The sequence below is a fragment of the Scardinius erythrophthalmus genome (genome assembly GCF_964197995.2).
Source record: "Scardinius erythrophthalmus genome assembly, chromosome: 2".
Classification (NCBI taxonomy): Eukaryota; Metazoa; Chordata; class Actinopteri; order Cypriniformes; family Leuciscidae; genus Scardinius; species Scardinius erythrophthalmus.
Genome location: NC_138222.1, coordinates 1,270,543 through 1,289,441, shown reverse-complemented (window position 1 = coordinate 1,289,441; position 18,899 = coordinate 1,270,543). Strand labels below are relative to the sequence as shown.

The following is an 18,899-nucleotide window of genomic DNA, read 5'->3' as shown; positions in this document are numbered from 1 at the left end:
AAGAAATATGAAAAAAAGTGTTTTTGTCAATTTCCCATTCATTTCCTATGGGGGTCATTTTTGACCGAAGACCACAAGTGTGACTATTTTTTTTTACGACCACTTAGCATGCTCGAATCATGACCTCAATTTTTTTGTGTGCGCACATACCTAATGCCATAAAAGCAACCAAGTTTCGTAACATTCCGATGAATCTGTGATTTTTAAAAATTCAAAACAGATTTTTTGCAATCAAAATTGATTGGTGTGTATGTGTATAAAAGTGTGTTTGTATGTGTGTGTGTGTCTTTTTTGCACTCTTGATGTTGTAGTGTCACCCCTTTACAGCGGTGTACTTTTTTTTAGGATTGTGGCCGATTTGTAGATTGTACACAAAAATTCTGAGAATTATTTTTTTGGTCAATTTCCCAATCATTTCCTATTGGACAGTCATTTTTGACTGAAGACCACAAGTGTGACTATTTTTTTTACAACCACTTAGCATGCTCAGATCATGACCCCAGTTTTTTTTTGTATTCACGTACCTAATGCCATAAAAGTCACCAAGTTTCATAACATTCCGATGAAGCTGTGATTTTTAGAAATACAAAACAGAACATTTTTCAGTCAGAAATGGCCGTGGATAGCATGTGAATTGGGACGCAGCAAAAGACTTCAATACAGACAGGGATGAACGGCAGACACGCAGAAAACTACAAACCGACTACAATCTTAACAGGAACAAAAACAGAACAAAAGTCCCAAGCAGGGATCATAACATTAGTATAAACAGCAGTTTGGGGGATTTATTGTATGGCACCCAAATCTCTTTTACTTTACAACAGTGGCGTGCGGTCCACATCAGCTCTGCATACCCAAGCCGGATTAGCATCAACACTATAAATTACTATAAATTCCCTTGAATGAGGTGTACCATAAAGCTTACATGATATAATGTTAGTAATATGTATGCAACTCAATTTATTTGCTAAACGACAGTAATTTTCTTCAAATCTGCCACTCACTGATAGTTCCGGGTAAGCGGATCCATAGCAGCGTTCGCTCAGTTGTGTCATCACTGTCCGGCTGTGAGTGAGTGGAGGCGGGGCTCATTTGCATATTCATAGAACCATGCATACTAAATAAGGTGTAGTTACATTCAAGATATATTAAGGCAATAAGGAAAAAAACATTTAAGTAATTTTGGTGATCAAAGAAGATTTAAGAGATAAAATCATTGACTACAGGGGGTATTTAAATCTTACTAAAGCTTTGAACAATTTTAGTGATTAATTCTGATTTCTTGAACAACCCATTTTCAAGATAAGTTGCAATCCCAAAGCCAAAATCACACCAGAACACGTTTGAACAGCTGGGCCCTGTTGATCACTATTACAGAATCACTAATATACGTTGGAAAGTCGAAAATATAAAAAAAAATAAGTGGAAAAAGATTTTAAAAAACACTTTATTACACAAATAAAAACCTTAGTAGAAACGTTGAACAAACACACAGCGCTCCAGCTCATGATCAGCTGGGCTTCTTCCTCAGAGTCGTGGCTCTCACAGACTTCCTGATGGTGCGGCAGAGACTCCCAGTGGACGGAGGAGTCATGGACTCTTTAATGTTGAGCAGAAGACCACACCGCGGACGAGACCCGACACACGCACTCGCGCGCTTCACCTCCTCACGCAGACGCCCGATCTCCTGCTCTCGAGCGCTGGCGTCGCTCTCCAAACACTCCGCTTTCTGCTCCTGTCAACACACAGCTCTCAGAACGAGCGGAAACATTCCCGTCTCTCTAAAAACTAAAACATGTTTACAGCCTGGTACAAAAAGTGATTTTGGTCTATATAGCTAATTGTATAATAACAGGCTGCAAAAGAGACTCAATCCCATAGAATGACTTCTTGCGAGAAGAAAAAATTACTTTTTAGTCGCATAACATCGGATAATGGAAACGCTGTCATTTCGCAATAGTTTTTTTTTTTAATCTACATTGAGAAAAACCACAGTTTTGCGCAAATCTGTAATGGAAACACGGCTATAGTTTGTCATTGTGGACAAGACCAAATGTCACAGAAATAGAAACGGTTTCTAAGGGCACGTTTACACGACAATGATGGACTTAAAACCTTGTCAAAATGATCCTGTTCACGGATCCGCGGAAACGGAAAAGGCTGTACTCTGCAGCCAGGCCAGTAGGTGGCGATGTCACTTTAAGAAACACTACACGCATATAGACAGAACACGTCATACACATACCCATGACATCACCGTTTCCACTAATTTGCATTTTGTAGTTCACACAGAGATGGTTTTGAAAAGTTGGCGTTTTCAGGCCCCCAAAGTGCCATTGTCGTGTAAATTAATGGCCAAAAGCCCGTAAAAAATTCTGTTTTTAGCAAGCGGCAACAAAAGATTCTAACACGAACTGCAGTTCATCGACTGGCCACTAGAGACCAGCTGCAGAAGACGGTCATTACCCATAAACCCCCTTGTTAAAATGCCCAACTTTACAGCAGAATAAAACATGTTTACAGCCTGGTGCAAAAAGTGGGTTTGGTCTATATAGCTAATGTTGCCCTTCATGACGACTGTGAGGAGGGTGATTTTTTATAACTCACCCGTTTAAATTCTATTAAGCCTTAAAGTTCTGCATAATTAAGGGCGTGGCCACTTGAGTGACATGTGGATTGTCGCCGATGTCACTGCTAGCCGTTTGTCTGTTAGCATCCCGTCACCTCAGCTAATTAGCCTTTTTGCCCGTTTCGGTTTCTCCGGGAGTGACGCGCTGCCAAGATGGCGACGGCCGGCTCCGCCCACTTTGTGTTTCAAAAATGCTCTTCAGAAACACTACGGGTGACACGCACTACACCCATATGTTTTCACAGTCTATGGTCAGCACAGGTCTCATCTAAGCGTTCTAACCTGATCCGAGAGTCTGTTTTGTAGAGTTTGGACCTCCGCAAGTTTCTCCATATAGCTCTCGCCGGCTTCCTGAAGAGTCTCGTTCAACTCGCGGATGCGCCGCTCGAGAGACACGATCAGCTAAAACACAAAGCAGGAACTCAGAGGTTTCTGCAGCAGTTTCAGGATGTCTTCATCTCTGTTGCGTTTACCTCTTGCTTCTCCACACACAGATTCTCCACCGCACACTTTTCCTTGTACAGCATCTTATACCTTTCTGCATCTGCACAGTTAATGGAGATCATACACAGAGAATTATGTTTATACTGTACAGGCTGTATATTAGATCTTTACCCCTAAACAAAAGTCACAGAACTTTCTGCAGTTTTACATTTAAAAAAAAATCAAGTATGATTTATAAGCCATTTTCCTCGTGGGAGCCAAAAAAAAACAAAAAAAAAAAAAAAAGAGTTAAGGACAAAAAGGGTCAGGATTACACACACCTGGGTCTATGGACGGCAGTGGGCTTGTCTGCATGGAGTTGTCCTGTTTGGGGGGTTGAGGACCAGAACACCGGCATTTCTGTTCCAACTCAAATACACGTTTCTGAAGCGCCTATAAGTAAAGTGACAGTGATTCACAGTCATTAAGAGGCCAAGCGGACAGAAACGAGAACAAGACCTGGAACATCAGACCACCTGCAGCAATGAGCAATTAAAGACATTAAGATGATTTTAGGCTAAATTCCTGAAAAATTATAAATAGTCATTAGTAATGATTTAATGGTTTATCAATTTCGACCATTAGGTGGCGCTGTGACCAAATTGATGTGGTGTGTTCAGAGTGAAGTGACAATGACAGTTTGGTGTCAATATGGCAAAGAATTGCATGAGATAAAGCCTCAGTCGTTTGGGCACCATGCCTTAAATTTGTTGTTGAACAATACAAAAACGGTTTAGTCTATCAACACGAAATCCATAAATGTGTCAGCATGTTCTGGAGATACAGATTAATTTTGTGAAAATCGGATTAACGGTCTAGGAGTTTGAAAAGTAGGTTTTTAAAGAATCAAAATGGCGGAAAGCAAGTTTGGCATACTATGGCAAATTGGTATATGTTCTCGGTATGACCCAAGGAAACTATTAAGACCAGTTTGACCAGTTTCTTTACAAAAGGCAAAAATCAAAAGCTATTAACATATTTTGAAACTTCATTATAACATTTGACAAGGAAGCACTGCCACGAAACGTTTTGATTAGCTTTAGGGCATGGTGTTGAACAGAGTTTCATAACGATATGGTAATGCGATCGTAAAAGATTGCTTTCAAGAGAAAATACAAAAAAGGTAGATGGCCAATATGGTTTTGTTCGAGTCGGCACGCTGCACCGAATCTAAAGAGACCAGTTTAGTGATTTTTGGCTGAACCGTTCAGAAGTTTAGCAAAAAAAGCATATCTCCTGACCACTAGGTGGCACTATGCCGAAACTGTGCAGGTGACCTCATGTCATGGTTGTCGTAGCACACACCAATTTTGGCCAGAATTTGCTAAAGTTTTGCCGAGATCTAGCCTCGCGTCCATTTTGGCGTGCACTATTTCGAATTCGTTCGCGCATCACTCGAAAAGTTTGACAAATCAACTTGAATTCCATAACTTTGGTGGCATGATCTGGTTCAATTCATGTGAAAACCGGAGCAACAGTCTAGGAGTTTGAAAAAGTACTGTTTTAGGAAAATTCAAGAGGTGAAAACTGACGTCATGCGGTGCAATCGAGTCATCGTGAAACGAGGAATCAGAAGATTGTGTTTCTAGGCCTTACATTTCAAAAGTTAGCAAACATAAGTGACAATTTGTACAGTTGGTGGCGCTAGAGGGATCAAGTTAGAGACTCCAAAATTGCTGTGGTTAAAGTTCAGACTGTCCTCTATCAGTGTGCCAAATTTCATGATTTTCCATCAAGCCTTTCTATGGGCTGCCGTAGACTTCCAGAGCGGAGGAACACTAACGATTACAATAAGTGCCGTCGTACCTTTGGTGCTCCGACATCATTATCATTAATAAACCAGATGTGTCAATTAATAAGCGCAACTAGATTGTTACACTGTCGGAAGTGCACAAGAATTTAATAGAAATCCCTCCTTCAATGCAAATCGGTGAAAATTTTACCTGCGCAAACACACACAAGCCCACCTCTGCTCAAACATTCCCATCAAGCACTGGGGTTTAGATGTAAAGGTGTGTGTGCCTTAGCTCGCTCTTGCTCTTCGCTGTATTCGTCTATCGGGATGTAATCCTCCTCCAGTCTCTCCAGAGCGCACTGGTACGCGTGCTCTTTCAACGCCTCTTTATACATCTCAAACGTGCTGTCCATCTTCTCCTCGTAGCTCTCCTTCAGGTCCTCCAGCTGACGACTGAAAACAGTTCAAGTCAACATTTATACAGCGCTTTAACAATATAGATCTTTTCACAGCAGCTTTAGTGATAATAGGAGATTACAGTAACAGATTGTTTAGGCTTTACAGCAGCTCTAGAATAAAGTTGTCCAGATAAAGTTAGTTTTGATTGAAACTATCTGGCCTAAATTCATAACACAGTGTGACTGGAAGGCTCCTTCATCAGGTGAAGCCTCCAGGTGTCCCGGTGGTGCGCTCGGGCTCGTCACCTGTGCAGCTCCTCCGCCTCCGTGATCTGCTGCAGCATCGCGTCGCCCATCTCCTTCCGGATCTGGATCTCCTGAAGAAGATTCTTCCTGCGCTCGGCCATCAGCTTCGACCGCAAGCTCTCCACCAAGTTCAACAACTCCTGCGAGACAACGACAAACATGGCAAAGCTCTCCATCTCTGCACTGCAGAAAACACTTTTCTTACTTGGCATTGTCTAGTTTCCAGTCCAAATATCTAAAAAATTAGACTACTACTTTACTTTAGTAAAATACCATACGATATGTCTTGTTTTCTGGGAATATAAATCAAAATGAAGTGATTGTTTCTTTAAAAGAGCAAAATGATCTGCCAATGGGGTAAGAAAAATAATCTTGTTTCTGTCTGTCATTAAAGGGACAATGTGTAGGAATTTCTCCCATCTAGCAGTGAAATTGTATTTTGCATTCAAACGAATAGTGCTCTACAGCGCCTCGCTTTTTCAAATGCGCGTTGCTTCTACGGTAGCTGTTATGTACCAAAAAGCTATGACAGGATGTCTTCTAATAGCACTTCGAGTTTTCCTTCTGGTGAACAACTGCAACTTGACACAACGAACAAACGGATATTTGATAGAACTGAAAGTTTCCAAAGGAAGAGAAGCGACCAAGCAATGAAAAAAGCTTGTAATTTAGACCGTAGCATTGACTTACCTGTCGAGAAGAAAGCAGGCAACTTCAGCGTCTCTTTTGAAAGCTTTCTCCTGCATCAACTCTTTCCACCTGGAAAAAGCTATCCCGACATTAACCCTTGTTCTTTGCAATCTCCGGCCCTGTGACTCAGCACAAGTATGGTCCTCCATTAGAACCGTGCAGTGCAGCCTTTTAAACTTGCCGGGGCAGTGACAAGCGTCTCTCAAATCTTCTCGTCCGGTTCAGCTGCTTTCAGTCATGTGACGCTGGCTCTGAACGAAGACGCGTTGGCCTAGTACTTTTTGTCCCTCTCTGTCGTTATAGTTTTTCAAGATGGCGGAACGACATGGAAGCCTCCATGGACCTACCCGTCCCATGTATACAAAGATAATAAATTCTTCGTTTACGAGAATAAGTCAGATCATTGGCAGAGGTATTTGTACACCATTGAGGACCTATTTATGAATAAAAATATTGATTTTAGATTATAAAACACCTAAACTACACATTGTCCCTTTAAGATTATTTTTCTTACCACATTGGCAGATAATTTTGCTTTTTTAAAGAAACAAAAATCACTTAATTTTGATTTATATACCCAGAAAACAAGATAATATTGTATGCATCTTGATTTAAGAATTTGTAGATATTTGGACTAGAAACAAGACAAAAATACCAAGCAAGAAGTGTTTTTGCAGTGTGAGCATTGAGTCATGTTGAAGTGCTCCAGCACCTCTTGGGGTAATATGGACACGTCGGCCTCGTCTCCGTCCAGCAACTCTTCCTCTGACAGATATTCATCCACAGCCTGGTCGTCAATCACTCCGTTTCTCAGCAACGGCTTCCCATCCAGACCCACCAGACGAGGTGCCAGAGACTCGATTGACCTCTGAGGTATGACCTGTATCACCTGACACACACAGACCCCGGACGACATGGGCAATGGGAGAAATGAGGCTTTGAAACTTTGAATCATTTTGCCAAAGCAATTCAATTGATTCACTGATGGAAGCGCCACACGCTGGCGACCCCTGCTGGTCAAACAGTGTAAATGCAGCGACAACTCTGTTAAAAGTGTTTTTCTGCATGTTTTGACCAACTGTAGTTTCACTGAAGCTGTCATCTATTAAATGCAGTTACCAAATCTTCTAATACCACTAAATATTAAGTGTCTCTATAATAAGTTTTATTTTATTAATTGTAGAGCTTATTGTAAATGAAGAGCTTGGTTAATCAGACCAGTAAGAGACCTAACTACAACTCTTTATGCCATTAAATGTCTACAAATGTATAAAACTGACCCGAGATCAGGTGAAAATCATATATAGACACTGGTTCATGGGTTCACAGAGATCATCGCCCTCTAGCGGCGAATCATTGACATTTGGAAACCGTTATGTTGCCAACGATTTTCAATGGAAAGTAGCTAAAGCTGAAAGCTGCTAAATAGCGTAATGCGCTAACCGTCGACAGTTTACATCCATTTTCTCTCCTAGTCCGTGCTCACACACTGTAATTTTAATATAGCCGAATGTCCAATAAAGCGTTTTTTGATTTAGTGACTGACTGTGTTAACCAGCAATCAAAAACATGGCTAGTTGCTTAAAAAAAAATAAAAAAAAGACGCTAAATGGGTCTGAGAAGTCGCTAATCTAGGTGACAAAAGTCAGTAAATTGGCAACGCTGGATATGACGTAACGAAGCATCGTTTACTGAAATCACATGACTTTGGTAGTTTGATACACACTCTGAATCACTGGCTCCAAATAAATGATTGGAAAAGGTTCAGAAGCTTCGAAATCGACCATCACTAGTTGACGTGGTCAATTTGCTTGTCTGTAAACTTATGAATCTGTCCTACAAATAAATAACTATTTAGTAGCCAAATTGGCCGGTGAGTGAAAGTTAAATTTCAAACGCTGGTTGTAATGTCAGTAATCGACCCCAAACCTGCTTGGCCACCGCAGAGAACTTCATCACATGGAGGGTTTCGTCGTAAGTCGAGGCGCACTGGTTGATGTTGACGATCATGCACGCCCGTCCTCGCCCGCAGAACATGCCCTGGAAGAGCCGGGTCAGCTTGCTCTCGCGAAACGGCACGTAACTCTTCATCCTTCGGGGATCAGACGCGGTTATGAGAACAGAAGCGTGTAAACTGCGGCTCTCCGTCTCGTCTGCAATCGCCAGTACCTGTGACTCTGGTTCCTCAGCGCTGCGATACACTTGCCCAGAATCAGCAGTGAATTGTTGATGTTTCCAGCTTCTTTCAGACGCTCCCCAAATGTTTTGGTTTTGTTGCATCTTTCGGAGCCGGCCAAGTCACAAAGTGAAAGACTTTATGCGAGGAAAGAAAGACATTACACTTTCAAAAGCATTTGCTTCACTGAATTTTTAAAGTACAATAAACTTGAATTTTCAAGTTATTTCTACTTAAATTAGTTGAATCTAGTATAACAAATGTTGAAAATTGCTTAAAGTCCCCCTGTGGTGAAAATGTTTAAGTGTCTATCTGGTGTGTTTAATATGCTTTAAGACAATCCATGTGTAAATTCATAAGTCGACAGCATTGCTGAGTATTTCCTCCTTAAAACTGCAGTGAACCAAAGACAGTCTCAAAAACACGCTTTGAAATCGCTGGTGTTTCTGACGTCACAAACTACCTTGTAACCAATCAGATCAACGTGTGATCGTCAACCAGTGGATCTCTGAGCTGAGTGAGTGAGTGGAGGCGGGGCTCATTTGCATATTCATAGAACCACGCATACTAAATGAGGCAAAGGTGTCGAGTTAGTCAAGATATTTTAAGGCATGAAGAATTTTTCAAGGTAAAAACATAAATTAAGTGTATAAGTCCCTCTGTAGTTGTTAATTTTGTCCCTTAACTCTGATCACCAAAATGACATTTAAGTACAATCAACTAAGTCATTTCAACTTAAATTACATTAAACTGAGTTTGTATAATTTATCAAAATAAGTTAAGCAATTTTCAACATTTCCTATGAGATATAGCAATGTAAAAATATGTTTTACAGTTCACTTACTCCGACAGTCCCTGAACATCTGCTCCGTCGAGGCGGATCAGTTTGATGGTGAAGATACTGTGACTGTAAAACAGAACAAAGGCTTTGCTTTTGCATGGTAATATATATTCAGTACTAATCAGACCCATGGGCCGCGATATCAGACCCATGGGATCGGGATATCGGGATATCAGACCCATGGGCCGCGATATCAGACCCATGGGATCGGGATATTGGGATATCAGACCAATGGGCCGCGATATCAGACCCATTGGGCCGCGATATCAGACCCATGGGATCGGGATATCGGGATATCAGACCCATGGGCCGGGATATCAGACCCATGGGATTGGATTATCGGGATATCAGACCCATGGGCCGGGATATCAGACCCATGGGATTGGATTATCGGGATATCAGACCCATGGGCCGGGATATCAGACCCATGGGATTGGATTATCGGGATATCAGACCCATGGGATTGGATTATCGGGATATCAGACCCATGGGATTGGATTATCGGGATATCGGGATATCGGGATATCAGACCCATGGGATTGGATTATCGGGATATCAGACCCATGGGATTGGATTATCGGGATATCAGACCCATGGGCCGCGATATCAGACCCATGGGATTGGATTATCGGGATATCAGACCCATGGGATCGGGATATTGGGATGTCAGACCCATGGGATCGGGATATCAGACCCATGGGATCGGGATATTGGAATATCAGACCCATGGGCCACGATATCAGACCCATGGGATCGGGATATCAGACCCATGGGATCGGGATATTGGGATATCAGACCCATGGGATCGGGATATCAGACCCATGGGATCGGGATATCGGGATATCAGACCCATGGGCCACGATATCAGACCCATGGGATCGGGATATCAGGATTATCAGACCCATGGGATCGGGATATCAGACCCATGGGATCGGGATATCAGACCCATGGGATCGGGATATCAGACCCATGGGATCGGGATATCAGACCCATGGGATCGGGATATCAGACTCATGATGACCTTCTGCTGGACGACTGGTTCATCTTGGTCGCGGCTGCGCTTCGGTTCTTATTGCCCACACGTAACACTTTACTGGCCTCCTCAGCGTTCAGCACATTAACCCATCGCAGATCTACAACGACACACACATACACTTCAGAGCCACATACACCTCTGGTGCTCTTCGGTCACTTTTGACTGAAATTTTACATTTGTTTTTGTTAGTATTTTTTTTTCTTCATCGGAATGGTACGAAACTTGAAGGATTTGGCACTTGCTGTGTGAACAAAACAACAATGGACATGATTCAAACAGGTTCATGAGCGCACTGGAAATGAATGGGAGACGAATCTCCTCTAGTGGAAGCGTTTGGTACTGCAGCCGAACAACATCTCACTGAAAGCTCATTTATTGAGAGATCAACTTCAAATTTTTGTTAGATTTAGAAACTTTAGATTTATGGCTTTGTTTTTCTCAGTTTTAGAGTAAAACATGTTTTTGAAAATATATATTTCACAAATATAAAAAAAATGTTAAAACAAATTACGTTCACATTTTAAAACTCACTTCAGCAATAATCTGCCAAGTGTCATCTTGGAAAAGTGATCGAACTTCAGTCTGTCGCTCTAAAAGCTTTCAAGAATTACGACAGTTTAAGTTGGAAATTTAATTTTCAGGTCTATGCTCAAAGTGAATAAATGGATAAATGGTGAAAATATCATTTAGTACCAAAAATCCTCTAAAAAAACTACATAAAATTAAATAAAATAAAAACATGATTGAACTAAAATAGCACATTAATTGAGAAAAAAAAAAACATGGAGATCACCAGAGGGTTACAGGCACACACACACTCCTGAACGGACCTTACCTCTGATGTAGGAGCTCCCGGTGCTGTCCTCACACACTCTCAGCACGGGCCGTCTCCTGGTTCTGCTGGAGGGGCCCGGCTGGAGCAGGTCGTACACGTGTTCGTTGTAGATCTCGTAAAACGCCACCCAGACGCAGTACAGGCCTTCATCAGCCGTGACATCGGCACTGTCCACTGGGAGACACGCGAGAGATTAAACACACGCTCTCACACACACGTTTAGCCGTCGTTACCGCTTATACCTGTATGGTCATACGAAACACTGGAGAATGACAAACTGTTGACGGAGGAGTTCGAGCTTCTGCTTCGACTGGACCTTGTGGGTTCAGGATCCTGAGGAGAGAGAAGCCACACAGTGATTAAGCTTTAACACAACGACGAGTTTAAAGGGTCATTTCACCCGTGGAGACATGAATGTGTATTGAAAGTGGGTCATTTATGTAGAAGAAATGTGAAATTATTTTTGAATTTGGAGTTTTCTAGACTGAGAAAAGCCAGAAAATGTATTTTTGGCTTATGTGGATGAAAGACAACAACTCCCAGAATGCACTTGCTTCGCTGCCCTACAAGACCACTCCCAAGCCACGCCTACCGGTAAGACAGTGCAGTTGAAAACAAAAACATCAAGGCAAGGCTAGGCTACGAGTGAGTCTCCGTGACGAGTTTGCCCAAAATGTCTGGGATTCGGCTTTTGCGTTCTACAGTCGCCATTCATCATGTTTACTGTGGCGAGCAGGACGAGGCTGAGGGCCGCGGGAGAACGGCGCGAGGCCGGAGGCGTGATTACTGACGACCGACACCTGTGAGGCACTGTTCTCGTATCTCGCACAGAGGAGCAGGTATTTTCTTAGCAATGGTAAAACACACATCAACCGATCACGCCACCGGCCTCGCGTCTTTCAACCGATCACGCCACCGGCCTCGCGTCTTTCAACCGATCACGCCACCGGCCTCGCGGCTTTCAACCGATCACGCCACCGGCCTCGCGGCTTTCAACCGATCACGCCACCGGCCTCGCGGCTTTCAACCGATCACGCCACCGGCCTCGCGGCTTTCAACCGATCACGCCACCGGCCTCGCGGCTTTCAACCGATCACGCCACCGGCCTCGCGTCTTTCTCCCGCGGCGCTAGCCTCGTCCTGCTCCCTGTATTACTGTGATTACTGATGAGCACGCCTGTGAGATGCACCGGTCTCATGGGCTATCTCTCACGGAGGTGCGGGTATTTTCTTAGCAATGTTAAAACGCAAATCAACCGATCACTTGATTAGCATTCATGTAAACATTACATTCAGATTCACCAATCGGGGTGAATTCAGTTAGATTGAAACAAAAGGTGAGCATGTAAACAATGGATGGCGACCGCAGAAACAAAAGCTGAATCCCGGACATTTTTGTCGATCTCGACGGCCGGACATGTCCGGGAAATAGAGTATGGTAACCCCTACTACTCAGCTTTCTTCGTCCCTGTTTTCTGCAGGTTTCTGCCGTTGAAATCAAACGCACTCGCACTGATCTGTGATAGGTCTGTTAGCGCATTAGGTCCAACCCCCTATGGGCGGGTTTGAAAGGGTGGATCTAGTGCTTGTAGTCTTAACAGAAATCCCCCCCTCTTACACTTCCTCCTACAATGACGCAAAATGACGATTTTTGCGTCATTGTAGGAGGAAGTGTAAAGAGGTAAATACAGATTTCTCTCGTCTCGGGGGAAAATGAAAAAATGTTGCATGACCATTCAATAGTATGACTGGGTTTCTAACGATGCAAAGCTTAATGCAAATGGGTGAAGTGTCCCTTTAAGAACCAGTTCATTAGTAGTGATGGAGGAGCGTTGCAGGTTTACAATAGCGAGAAACATTAACGCAGCATTACAACCAGTGCAATTAAACCCGGCCAGTGTCTTCTAGTTAGCCAAGCATCATCTTAGAACCGTCTTTTAATAGAGTACGTCTCAAACTGATGAGAAAACTAGATTGGATGTTCCCTGTAGGTTATTTTTAGGTTTCATTTTATAACCATATGTTATGCTGAAATGGGTCATTTTTCATAAAGTAGGCCTATATTTTGCAACAGTTCATTACAACCTGGATTGGATCAGTAAAAAACGCATTATAATTTCAGATAAATCCAATTGTATAGCTAAAAATGTTGTAGTATGTAGTATACAGATTACAAATATACGTGGGTTTGTAACTTTCTTTACTGCGCGCCCATCAATAAATATGAAGAAAAGGTTAATAGGACGTTACGGAAAAGTTCTATTTCCATAACGAAAAATGTTCCTGGCTAACCAAAAACTAATGTTACAAATGCATGTTTTGGGAAACCAAAAATCGGCCTGTTTTGAAGCTCGTACCTCTTTGAGTAAACTGAAGAGCGCTGCCTTGGCGCTCTTCTCCACTTTGACTTGTTCCGAGTCCAGTTTCTGCACATCCGAGCTCAGGAACGGCTTCAGGTCCGCGTGCTCGTACTGGCGGCCCGCCACGTGCCGGAACACCACATCCAGCGCGCGCGGCAGGATCCCCGGGTCCTTCTGGGAACCTTGAACCGGACCGTTTCACAGGCGATGACGTCAAAGAGCATCAAGTGGTATGGAAGGACAAAAGGGCCAAACGCGTTTCACATGTTTTGGCCCTTTCGACCTTCCATAAAATGGTGCGTTCAAGTCATGTCGTAAAGATTGCCACCACAATGTCGTAAATGCGAGTGGGGAGCTCGGTATTTTCTTTAAGCCCCGATCTTTACGTGTCAGTGAGAAACATGGTGGCATACCACAATACTTAAAGGTATTTAGCCGTGATATTGCTAGAATTTACAATGAAGTAAGCCGACTGCCTGCACAGAACATGATAGCATTACTGTAACAATATAATGTAACAGTTTACAGTGTCTTCATGAATTAAACAAAAAAAGTAGATTAAGAACTTTGCTGTATTTTTGTGTGTAATTAAGAGAAAGTACTCCATCTTACTCCGATGAAAGTGACATGACCTTGTAAATACAATCTCAGGGGGACTTGAACACATCAGAAGAGAGTGTTTAATAAGGTTCAGTTCACCTTGGATGGTGTATGTTTTCCCAGCATTGGTCACTCCGTAACTGAACACCAATGCGTTTTTGCCATGAAGGAACTCGTGCACCTGTGAGCTGATGGTGCCGTCAAAAAACTCGGTCTGGGAGCACTTCGGCCCAAAGATCTGCATTTCGTAAAAAAAAAAAAAAAAAAGCCTTTAAACCTCATCCTTCCCTCGCGGGTCAAAATGACCCAAAGCCATAAATTATACTTTTTTCTATTTTTAAAAATGCTTTTTTTGGGGGAAATTGTTATTTATTTTATTTACCTTTACCATTTATTGATTAAATCCAGTAATTTAATTTGAGCACATTTCTCACTCTTTCAACAAATTCAAAATAACTCACAATTTCATGCATAACCCTTTTAATTCAGCTCTAAACATCTCACTATCGAGCTCAACTCGCTCACCTGTGCAAAGCTCAACTCGCTCACCTGCGCGAAGCTCAACTTGAAGACCTGTGCAAAGCTGAATTCGTTCACCTGCGCGATGAAGCTCAACTCGCTCACCTGCGCGATCATGCTCAACTTGAAGACCTGCGCAAAGCTCAACTCGCTCACCTGTGCGAAGCTCAACTCGCTCACCTGCGCGAAGCTCAACTCGCTCACCTGCGCAAAGCTCAACTCGTTCACCTGCGCGATGAAGCTCAGCTCGCTCGCGCGATCATGCTCAACTTGAAGACCTGCGCAAAGCTCAACTCGCTCACCTGCGCGAAGCTCAACTCGCTCACCTGTGCGAAGCTCAACTCGCTCACCTGTGCGAAGCTCAACTCGTTCACCTGTGCGAAACTCAACTCGCTCACCTGTGTGAAGCTCAACTCGTTCACCTGCGCGATGAAGCTCAACTCGCTCACCTGCGCGATGAAGCTCAACTCGCTCACCTGCGCCAAGCTCAACTCGCTCACCTGCGCGAAGCTCAACTCGCTCACCTGCGCCGAGCTCAACTCGCTCACCTGCGCCGAGCTCAACTCGCTCACCTGCGCGATGAAGCTCAACTCGCTCACCTGCGCGATGAAGCTCAACTCGCTCACCTGCGCGAAGCTCAACTCGCTCACCTGCGCCGAGCTCAACTCGCTCACCTGCGCCAAGCTCAACTCGCTCACCTGCGCGAAGCTCAACTCGCTCACCTGCGCCAAGCTCAACTCGCTCACCTGCGCCAAGCTCAACTCGCTCACCTGCGCCAAGCTCAACTCGCTCACCTGCGCCAAGCTCAACTCGCTCACCTGCGCCAAGCTCAACTCGCTCACCTGCGCAAAGCTCAACTCGCTCACCTGCGCCAAGCTCAACTCGCTCACCTGCGCGAAGCTCAACTCGCTCACCTGCGCCGAGCTCAACTCGCTCACCTGCGCCGAGCTCAACTCGCTCACCTGCGCGATGAAGCTCAACTCGCTCACCTGCGCGATGAAGCTCAACTCGCTCACCTGCGCGAAGCTCAACTCGCTCACCTGCGCCGAGCTCAACTCGCTCACCTGCGCCAAGCTCAACTCGCTCACCTGCGCGAAGCTCAACTCGCTCACCTGCGCCAAGCTCAACTCGCTCACCTGCGCCAAGCTCAACTCGCTCACCTGCGCCAAGCTCAACTCGCTCACCTGCGCCAAGCTCAACTCGCTCACCTGCGCCAAGCTCAACTCGCTCACCTGCGCAAAGCTCAACTCGCTCACCTGCGCAAAGCTCAACTCGCTCACCTGTGCAAAGCTCAACTCGCTCACCTGCGCGATGAAGCTCAACTCGCTCACCTGTGCAAAGCTCAACTCGCTCACCTGCGCGAAGCTCAACTCGCTCACCTGCGCGAAGCTCAACTCGCTCACCTGCGCGAAGCTCAACTCGCTCACCTGCGCGAAGCTCAACTCGCTCACCTGCGCGAAGCTCAACTCGCTCACCTGCGCGATGAAGCTCAACTCGCTCACCTGCGCGATGAAGCTCAACTCGCTCACCTGCACGAAGCTCAACTCGCTCACCTGCGCGAAGCTCAACTCGCTCACCTGCGCGATGAAGCTCAACTCGCTCACCTGCGCGATGAAGCTCAACTTGCTCACCTGCGCGAAGCTCAACTCGCTCACCTGCGCGAAGCTCAACTCGCTCACCTGTGCGAAGCTCAACTCGCTCACCTGTGTGAAGCTGAACTTGTAGACCTGTTGACCGATTCCCTTCTCGCTGCTCTTCATGCTGGCGGATCCTTTAGGAGCGTGAAGAGCGATGTTCTCCGAATCCTCCAACACCACACAGCCCTGAGAGGAGGGATAAAGCGGTGGTTAACTATGATTTCACTTTTCTAACTTTAGTTAGTGTGCAGATGTTGTTTATGCTCAAACAGCAACAGAGTTACAACACTCACAGTTCAAAGGGAGATATTTTCTTTTAAAGAAATCGCTTTAAGGACTACAACGAGCTTCTTCACAAGTTAGTGACATCACTAACCCTAAAACTTACATAACCCCGCCCCCGAGAACACAATTTATAGACGATCATGACAGAATATTCGGTAACACTTTAGAACAATGGTCCGTCATTAATAAGTAACTATACAGGATTAATTAGTACTACATTAACACTTCAGCCACTACTATTAACTATTATAGAAACAACCTTAACTAATAATCGAGAATTTAGGACTAAGTTCATTATTAGGTAATCATTAAGAACTTAATAGTAATTATAACAAATTATAAAGAATTACTAATCACAACATTAACGTGCCTGAAACGTGAACAATTGTCTTTTACTCAATATGATCATTAAATGGATCACTAATTACTAAAGTTAATATTATAAGGAATGATGCATTTTATGACTATATTCAGAGTAAAAATTATGGCTGATTATGTCTCAGACACACGATAATGTTCTTTATAATTTGTCAGGAACTCTCTCCTAAATTTGATATTAGTTACTGATTAGAACAGCTTGTTTTGTTAACTATATTAGTAAGTAGTAGCTGAAGTGTTAATGTATGTAGTACTACCCATTACTTCCTGCATAATTACTTAACGGACTATTAACTTGCGCTAAAGTGTTACCGAATATGCTAATCAATGACTAGAAGATAGTTAACTCCACATCAGCTTCATAAATTCATCAACTAACCATTCAGAAATGTCCTGTTGTATTCTATATGTTGTCACTTCTTGAGTCTCTCCATCATTGTCCGACGTTTATACAAAAGACTAAAAGTTTTTGAATGCTCAGTGTGTGAAGTAATCGGAGCTGCTAAAAAGCACACAAGCACTCATTTGCATTTAAAGGGACAGACACGAAAACTGCATGTTTTTGCTCACCATTAAAAGTGCCCATTTTAACATGCTATAAACACATACCTGTGAGGTATGTTGAGCTAAAACTTCACATACACACTCTGGGGACATCAGAGACTATATTCTTGTGAAAAGGGCATATAGGACCCCTTTAAAGACCTACATTTCCGAAGGCAAACATCATCATTGGATTGAGCTTAACCATACCTGTTCTTCATTGCTTCTCAGCTCTTCTTCACTGAAAGGCCGAACTTTTAAGTAAACTCGAAGCTGCTGTTGCTCAGAGATCTCAGCGCTCTCGCTCTGCACACAAACACCACACAGCGCTATATATAAACATAAAGATGGACATTATGTGTTATAAACGGATTTGCAATCTTATAACCTGTGATGTTATGGAGGAAACTCCAGAAAGTTCCGGAAGAGCCGCATGATGAGGTTCACAAGCCGTCGACTCCATCGCCAACACTGTGTCTTCATTCATATCCATAACCGTCACCTGGATTATACTGTCGTATAACAGTTATGTTCTTAAAGCAAGCTCAGTTTCACAAACTTGACGTGTGTGTGTCAGTGGCTTAGAGGAGATTAAACGCTTGAAACCGTTTCAGACATGAAAACGAGCTTTAATAGCTCAGGTGAGATCTTACCCAGAATGCATTAGCCACACCTGCTCATCAATCAGCTCTTAAAGACATTCAGCACACCTGTAAGTTCATTAGGGTAGAGTCACTTCAAATCACAGGTGCATTCTGGACTTTCGTGACTAAAAGTTGTCAATATTAAATGTGTATAATATAATAATATGTTAGGGTTTCCTGAACCTAAAATATTGGCAACACATTACAGTAAAGTTCATTAGTTAATGTATTAACTAACATGAACTACGATGAGCGATACATTTGTTACAATATTTATTAATCTTTGTTAATGTTAGTTAATAAAAATATAGCTGTTCATTGTTTGTTCACAGTACATTAACTAATGTTAACAAATACAACCTTTGATTTGAATAATGTATTAGTAAATGTTGAAATTAATATTAAATAAGATTAATAAATGCTGTAGAAGTATTGTTCATTCTTAGTTCATGTTAACTAAAGCAGCTAATGAACCTTATTGTAAAGTGTTACCGAAATATTTATATTCTTATAAATTCACATTTTAGGTTTTGTGAGTGCTGCATTTATTTAATTCCTCATATTATTAAACGTTCTGCTTTTAAAGTTTACATGAATATGGCTTCCACATTTAACAATAATGCAGTAACTAACAAAGCAATTTAATTTTACAGTATTACTCTTTAATAAAAAACATTCATATTTAGTAAACCGTGTGTAAACTTACTTCTGATCATAAATGTATTAAATATCACAATTAACATTATCCTAGATCAATAAGTGATTAAGTATTTCTCATTGTTGGTTCATGTGAATATCAAGGTTA

General features: G+C 43.0%; 1 protein-coding gene across 1 annotated transcript; it reads right to left on the bottom strand.

The window, feature by feature from the left end:
* Positions 1-720: 720 nt before the first annotated feature.
* LOC308684722 (kinesin-like protein KIF20A) lies at positions 721-18,115 on the bottom strand. The gene is made up of 18 exons (XM_081355981.1): positions 17,839-18,115; positions 17,661-17,756; positions 16,311-16,430; positions 14,188-14,326; positions 13,486-13,670; positions 11,372-11,462; positions 11,130-11,303; positions 10,280-10,391; positions 9,262-9,324; positions 8,411-8,554; positions 8,171-8,333; positions 6,954-7,130; positions 5,552-5,691; positions 5,135-5,300; positions 3,394-3,505; positions 3,103-3,173; positions 2,912-3,031; positions 721-1,735 (listed from the first exon to the last, which is right to left on the bottom strand). Exons 1-18 carry the CDS (start codon positions 17,941-17,943, stop codon positions 1,511-1,513), a joined length of 2,403 nt encoding a protein of 800 aa, XP_081212107.1. The 5' UTR covers positions 17,944-18,115; the 3' UTR covers positions 721-1,510.
* Between the last annotated feature and the right edge of the window lie 784 nt (positions 18,116-18,899).

Coding starts and splice junctions, on each gene's coding strand:
- LOC308684722 (XM_081355981.1), bottom strand. CDS start 17,943: ATGGATATGAATGAAGACACAGTGTTGGCGATGGAGTCGACGGCTTGT. Junction 10,392..11,129: donor CGGGAGCTCCTACATCAGAG/GTAAGGTCCGTT, acceptor GTGTCGTTGTAG/ATCTGCGATGGGTTAATGTG. Junction 5,301..5,551: donor GAGGCGGAGGAGCTGCACAG/GTGACGAGCCCG, acceptor AACTGTTTTCAG/TCGTCAGCTGGAGGACCTGA.